At 39.1% G+C, this 7,712-nt stretch overlaps 1 protein-coding gene across 1 annotated transcript; it reads right to left on the bottom strand.

The window, feature by feature from the left end:
* Positions 1-335: 335 nt before the first annotated feature.
* On the bottom strand, positions 336-6,928 carry LOC134076837 (B-cell receptor CD22-like). Its single transcript, XM_062532093.1, has 8 exons — positions 6,871-6,928; positions 5,578-5,928; positions 4,450-4,695; positions 2,430-2,693; positions 2,230-2,320; positions 2,049-2,124; positions 1,606-1,653; positions 336-1,389 (listed from the first exon to the last, which is right to left on the bottom strand). The coding sequence occupies exons 1-8, from the start codon at positions 6,917-6,919 to the stop codon at positions 1,261-1,263; spliced, it is 1,254 nt and encodes a 417-aa protein (XP_062388077.1). The 5' UTR covers positions 6,920-6,928; the 3' UTR covers positions 336-1,260.
* Between the last annotated feature and the right edge of the window lie 784 nt (positions 6,929-7,712).

Genomic DNA, 7,712 nt, shown 5'->3' with positions numbered 1-7,712 from the left:
GATGTTTGTTCTGTTCTGTACTCCATGGGGGGGGGGACATACCGCCAAGAATGTATTTCATGCCATAGTAAATAAAAATATTTTTTATTGGCAACGTGGTCCTGACTGAACAACTTTTATCGTGAGACTGTAGTTTGATGGGATGTCCGTCCGATGCAGTAGCTACAAGCATGGATATATTTATAGTTATAACATTTGCAAACATTGGCAATAAAATTGTAACAGAGGGGAGTGCTACAGGCTGTCACTTTAGGACCATCACGCTGACTCAGGCCAGGCATTGACTGGAGAGGCAAAGAGTTTGAGTACAGGGCTGAATTTCAAATTAATTTCAAGCCTTTATTGAACAGGTATTATACAAGAACACAAGATACAAGTACAATGAGATTTAGACCAACCTGTCCATACATAGATAGATAGATAGATACTTTATTGATCCCCAAGGGGAAATTCAAGATATGTATAAGTATATATAATATTATATATTGTATCGTATATAAGTATGATAAGAGGGGGTAGACGGGACAGGAGAGCAGATAGGAAGTACAAGTACAGCATAACATGAGGAAAGGGGAGGAGGAAAAAAAAGACAACCTCAGACTATGCTCCTGTAGAGCATGTGAAGTGCGGCCGAGAGCCACAAATTGAGCAGGAAAAGACTTGATGGCCAGTGTAATGCCTACTGATAAGAGTGAGATTGAACTTGAAAATGAACCTCTGATTATAATTTCAAATAAAAATACTATTCGGTTTTCTTCTTGGTTGTGTTTATCAGACATTATAATAAATAAATGAATAAAGAATAAAAGAATAAAGTATACAGTATATATCTATCTATGAAATCCTCTGTAGTCTACGTACACAGACATACAATGCATCAAATCCTGTAAGACATCAAATGTGTAGCTTACATACATACATACATGTACATACAGTACATACATACAGGTAAGTATCTCATAATTGTGACTTTTTGTGTCATAATTTCGACTTTCTATCTCATAATTTTGACTCTTTATCTCAAAAATATGACTTTCTATCTCATAACTATGACTTGATATGGTATCTCGTAATTTTGACTTTGTATTTGCCAGTTGTTTTTCCCCTAAGTGGCGGAAACGGGTTTCCATAGCTTCTAAAAATATAATGTTTGAATGTTTGTAATACGACGGGCTCTTCAATATGCTTGTGTGAACCTTACTTTTACAGCTACATCTTAATGGTTTGTGTAGACTGTGAGATAGCCCTAAGAGTGGACAATCACATGGAGATACTGTCCACGTTTTGGTAAATGTCATCATCCTGCGCGGTGTCATAGGTATCCTCCTGAACTGAATCCATCTGGACGGCGTTGCCGTACTGACAGTTCCCATAGTCATCTTCTTCATGCTGAGGAAATACAAGAAAGGATAAAGTACAAGCTCAATCACAGAAGTGGCACTAATCATGTTATGAGGTCATGAGCCATCAAAAGAATTACGGAAACATTATGTAACAAGAAAGGAGGTGTCATCTTCGAGGAGAGGATGAGGAGACTATCATGCACTCCAGAATGACACTGGATATCATTGACTCTTACTTCAGGACAACATTTATCTGAGTTACCTGGATGGCATTGCCATACCGACAGTTTCCGTAGTCATTTTCCTCCTGCTGAGGAAATACAACAAAGGAGTTGAGGATGAGGACAAGCTCAGACAATGGCAGAGGTGCTGTTAATCATGTTATGAGGTTATGTGATTATGGAGACAATATGGTAAGGTTTAGGGTACCTTGAACTGTCACTTCAGAATTAGAGCAACATTGTGTATTTCTTCGGTTAATTATTGGGGGAAATTCTCCCATCTAGTGGTGAAATTGCATATCGCAACAGACTACAGCTTCCCACCCGGTAACTGAGCAACAAACGCAAAGACAGAGCTAGAATTTCAGGTATGTCCTGACATTGAATTAAATGAGTTATAGCCCGAAAGTGTGTTTGCTCTCAGAATGGCATTGGCAAGTCTTAACTGTCACTTGGGAATGACACTGATATGTGTTGCTGTCACCTCAGGCTCTGATGTCTTGTCTTTCTCATCATCAGAGTCTTCTTCAGATTCATCATCCTTTCTTTTCCACCAGCGGCTGTTGTCATTGAAGCAAACAAATAGACAGAGAGAAGTTCAGATTCATGATTTTTTTTTTATTATTATTTTCATGTCGCAAATACATGTTTATAAATATGTAAACCTGATCATGAAGAAGACACAACTGAAGAGCATCACAACTCCAGAGACCACAGAAGTTCCCACTGAGACAGTCATTAGACAACTGCATTCATCTGAGGAAGAGGGACATGCCTTATGAGACCCCAGCGACAGATAGATGGATGGATGGGTGGGTGTAAGAGGGATAGATGGATGGGTGGGTGAGTGAAATAGTACTGATACCTTCTGTTTTTATGAACATGTCGGTCGATGTCTCAGCTCCAAGTGCATTCTTTGCCTCACAGTAGTATTGACCAGTTACGTCGAAGTTGGCGTTTTTGATGCTGTACTGGTGTCCTGATCCTAGTGAATGGTTTATGTTCTTCTTGAACCAGGTGTAGATGTCCACTGGTGGATTGGCGTCGCTGATGCAGGCCAACGTCACTGAACTTCCTTTGAGAATTGCACCCGAAGGGCACACAAAAACCAACACATCCTTTGGAGGATCTGAGAATGAAGTCGACACAAGGGCACATGGTCACTTAATTTTACTACAAAATGTCAGCACCGTTTCATCTCAGGGAATTTATTGCAGTGCCAAGGACATTCTATGCAGTCAGAGAACCTAGTAAAAAGATGCAGGACAAAAATGATCCGTAAGAAGTAGAGAAAAAGTTTGCACACTTTAAAAACTTATTTTTAGTTTATTTTCTTTTGGCACAGAATAACGTTTTGACCGTGTGGTCTTCTTCAAATCTGAAGAAGGATTTAAAGTGTACAAACTTTTTTCTCGACTGTTTATGTCCATCACATATGCATGGACTTATGCCATCCTACTGTATGGTTGTATTCAAATTAGTTGACGGCCATATTTCAATTTGCAGTTTGCAATTTTGAATATGACTGACCATCAACTCATTTGAATGTCACTCAGCAACCATAGGATGACAGGTTTGATGGAGGTTGTATGTAGAGGCTTTTATCTTTTGGAATGAATCTATGTGTTATGTGGTATGTTTGTCTGGTTTGTACGGTGTTCTTCAATTGAAGAGAAAATAAATGGCAAAAAACTATGTATGTGTGCATCTAAGTGTTTGGGGAAGATCACACAGTAACAGAGCTATGCTTCCACTACATTCTTTCGTACTACTCTGCAATTAACTAACCAACATTTCAAAACAATATGTCAGTTTATATATATGTGCTTACATGTTCTTAACTCATTCTCTGCCATTGACGTCTATAGACGTCAATTGCCTTTTTCAATGGGGAGGGCTCCTGGGTGGGCTTGGGAACGATCTGGCAGAGTTTCAGGCTTGTAAACAGACTGTACTAGCGATCCCAACCGCTAGATGACAGCAGTGCCATTTGGATGATTAGTATCTGCCTGCAAAGTGCAGATACAGAGACATGCAACCAGCATGCAACAAGCTAACACTGAAGATCGACCACAGTGGATCTAGTTTGCACGTGATGCAAGGAATAAATATGCTTACTTCTTACATCAAGGATGGAAAACACGTGAACGGTATGATCCATTTACATTGGATATTGCTATATAGACTAACAACAACTTTGCTAGTGCTAGCTTGCTAAGTCTACCGTCCTGTTCAGAGTCTTTAGTGACCATCAGAGTCCCTAGCAACCTTGACGAGACTGACGAGATAACAGTGCAATCGTGGTAGACATACTCCTGAATCGCTAACGTTAAAAAGTTGATTTTCACAAAAAGATCGTTTTCTCCATGTTTTGGTCAAAAACAGGTGTTTTTAGCAAAACTGCATGTTCTACTGACGATTACTAAAGAACGGAAAACGATAGAATCAAACCGTTTTTTCCTGGTGAAAGAAGAGAGTCTACTATTTCATTTGGTACCTTCAGTGTTTACATAGTCATAAAACTCACCGTTTGGTGGATCTTGGAAAAACAGTCAAAATGCTGTAAAACGTCTGGCAGTATGGAGCGCTCTGCACTGAAAATCGCTGGCAGCCAATGAGTTAAATGGTAACACAACTTGGTCTGGTGAAATTACATCATTATTTCATTTTAAAGCCAGAAAGAAGTAGGTACTTAGGTCATTATCTTCAAAATGCCATAGATTTTGATTTAGTGCACATAGAAACAAACTGATTGGTTATCATGCCAGATGTGTTTTATAGTGTATATATATTTATGTGTATAAAGCTTTTCATTTTACCCTAGATGTTAACATGCACGTGAGCTTCCCTGTTTGTATTGTATCAAGTGGTATTGCTGGACTCACAAGCAATGCTGATCTGCAGTGGTGGGGATTGCCGATCCTCATAGCCATCGACAGCACAGGTGTACCTGCCCTCATCATTGTTGGTGAGGGAGGTTAGACGGAGCGTCTGATGGTTCGTGTTGATTACCTTCACGCCATTCTTCTGCCAGACAAACTTGTCGCTGCCACTCAGAGTGCAGTTACTGAAGCAGGTCAGATTCACAGCCTTTCCCTCTCTCAGGTGGCCAGGGGTTCGCACCTGGAGATCTTAAAGAGGGTGAGGGATTATAAATGCAACAAATCGAAGGCTGAGAACCAAAGGGGCGTAAGTGACATTTAGGTCAAAATTGAGATATATATATATCACCTGAGAGCTCTTGATGAGCTCTTTCTAGCTGACACAATTATAGAAGTAAAATATTTATAAATATAAAGTTATTGATCAAAAACCAAAGGTCTTTAACTGTGAACATATAGAAGCAGTTAGATTTGTTTTGGCTCTCCTGTAAAGTTGGTGAAATGTCACTTACGCCCCTTTGGTTCTCAGCCCGCAAAATATTCAATGTTATAGACAATTGAAGAGTTTGGTTCCAAAACGCTATATCCACCATTTTAATGAATTTTCTGAATTATGTTTTTACAATTTGTTTTCCAAGTAATTTCAGTAGAAATGCGTTTGGATGTTATTTTATTTATCTTCACCCAATCAAAACAACACAACTGCAATTTGATAGATACAGTATTTCCTGGAATACACAATTAAATAACATGAGTTTTTAATGTTTCTAATGTTACCATCTTGCATTTTGGAATCAAACTCTTCAATTATAAATAAACATACAAACAACTAGATGTACCACATTGCGGTACAAAATATGACCGTCTGAAACTTTCAATAAAATGGAGTTCCCACGAAGAAAAAATACATCATGTGCATCAAGCAACATGTGTTTTTGTCATACCGCGCAACACCCCCTGACTATTCAAAAATAGTCAGTAGCCATTTGGCCTCTTGCTTGTTTTTGCTTACGTATATCAACTCCCCCTAACTATTCAAAAATACTCTGTAGCCATATGGCCTCTTGCTTGCATATATCAGTCACATCCTCATCTAGCAAAGCGGGGTGGTTGACCAGTGATAGCATTTACCAGTCAGCGTCAGTTTCACTCCCGGCCTTCCCGTCCACTTCTGCTTCTGCTGCTGGGTGATCACCCTGCAGTAGTACTTGTGCTGCGTGTCCGCTGTAGTCACGTTGACCAAGCGGAGAGTGCACTGGTGGCTCATGTCCCCACAGTCCACGCTCGCCCTGCCCTCGTACCTAGAGTCCTCAGTGACAGGCTGGTCACCGTACTCCTGCACTGTCCAGAAGGCACTCCTGACGCTGAGGTTGGCCGGGTAAACGTAGTCGCACATCATGGTCAAATTTGATCCTCTTAAGACACAGAGATCCCGACTCGGGGAGTAGGTCAGCTCCCACCCCTTATGGTTTCCAGCCACACCTTATGCAAACAGATTTCAAGATTCAATACATGTGTATAGCCATGTCAAGAAGTTGGTAGGATTTGTTCTTGGTACAAATCATAAATAACATGAAGGACAGACATCAGAAGTATAAAAAACAGACAAGGTACTGTGGTCAAAATGTTTCCAAGACAACTGGTGTGAGACTGCAGCTTTATTCATCATACCGGGAGCAAGTTACACATATGGAAGTCAAAGTAACAAGACCACACATCTGTGGGTGAAGCCAGTTCTTATACCCTTAACACACACACAAGATCACAAGATGCACTTACAAGTGATTCTTTAACCAACTGGCATTTAACAAAGATAATATTTGCAAGACCCCCTCAGCCTAAGCATGACACATGCCTGTGTCAAGGCCCCCAAGGGGTCACCATCAGATATCTCATATTGCCACAGGGGGGGTTTACCTGACACAAGTGTTCCTAAGGTAAGGATGGGAACTAGATTTCATTATATATCTAATTTATACTAAAACAGTTAATTCAATGAGAAACATATACAGTAACATTTATCCCACAGTACAACAAACAATACCCATCAAACAGTAAAAAAGTAGACAATACTCTTAATTATATTGCATACAGTTGATAAGTAATGCTAACATTTCTACTGCAGCAAACATGTGACTGTTCTTAACAGCTAAACATACAGTTTGCCCTGGTATCAAAATGCATTAGACAAAGAGTCTAAAGTTAGTTGAAAAGTTAATTAGGGGGGTTAGAATTGTTTTCAGTTGTAAACGTTCACTTGTAAACATCCACACATCACATTGCTGTTTTGAAATCAGTAGCTACAGCCATTATAAAATCCCATTAGTTATCTTCTTTTTTTGTGTACATGTCTATGTAAACCTATGTCGTGATAGTTATAGCACACAGGAAAATGTTAACACACAGCATATGCAGGCTACTTACCTCGGAACACATATATAATGACCAGATATGGAAAGAGTGTGCATTCCATCTTGTCAGTTACCTTCAGACATGATAATAAGAGGGCATTATTAATTATTTAACTTTGTAGAATTACTGTAGGTGAAAATGTCACCAAACATAGGACAATAACTATTCTAGAAAAATGTTCAGTGGAATTATTAGCTTGTTGCAGTGAATACCAACAAATATTCTATTCAAGTTCAATACCAATTTAAAACAATTCAACTGTATTAAAAACAATACATTCTAACCAAACAAGCATTCTAACCATCATTTTAAGTTCACAATTTTAGATTTTGTTCAATTCAATGTTTCTCCTACCTTGTTTAGCTGCTGTCCTTTCACTGTTAATTCGCCGAAATGGTGAATGAGGAACAACCAGACTCTACTGACCTCATACCTCTGACCACTTGTGGGGTTAACAAAGGTAACAGCACAGAAACAAACATTGTGTCCACACTGATCCAGTATTAAGAGTCTTTAATGTTGCCAGCAAGATAATAATTTCCACACATACTGTATCATACACACTGTAAAAAAAAAAAAAAAATTGGCCAGGCTATATAATAGGCGTAGGACTGTATTTTGCCTTCGTGCAACTCGTGCACTAGTTGTGCTCAATCTAAGTTATTGTCAGTAAGGATAGGTCATATTACCAAATGGCGAACCTCAAAAATGATTTAGTATAGGTGCCCATTACGCACTAGTTATTTAGGCTATTGTTTTATTTGAGTGTTTTTTGTCCACTACCCATGGCAAACATAGTTGAAACGTTCGCTCTAAATGTATGTATTTTCAATCGGCTTTCACAATCTGCAGCT

Source organism: Sardina pilchardus, chromosome 1 (genome assembly GCF_963854185.1).
Source record: "Sardina pilchardus chromosome 1, fSarPil1.1, whole genome shotgun sequence".
NCBI lineage: Eukaryota > Metazoa > Chordata > Actinopteri > Clupeiformes > Clupeidae > Sardina > Sardina pilchardus.
Note: the sequence above shows the minus strand (reverse complement) of the source record. Positions and strands in the feature narration are given on the sequence as shown.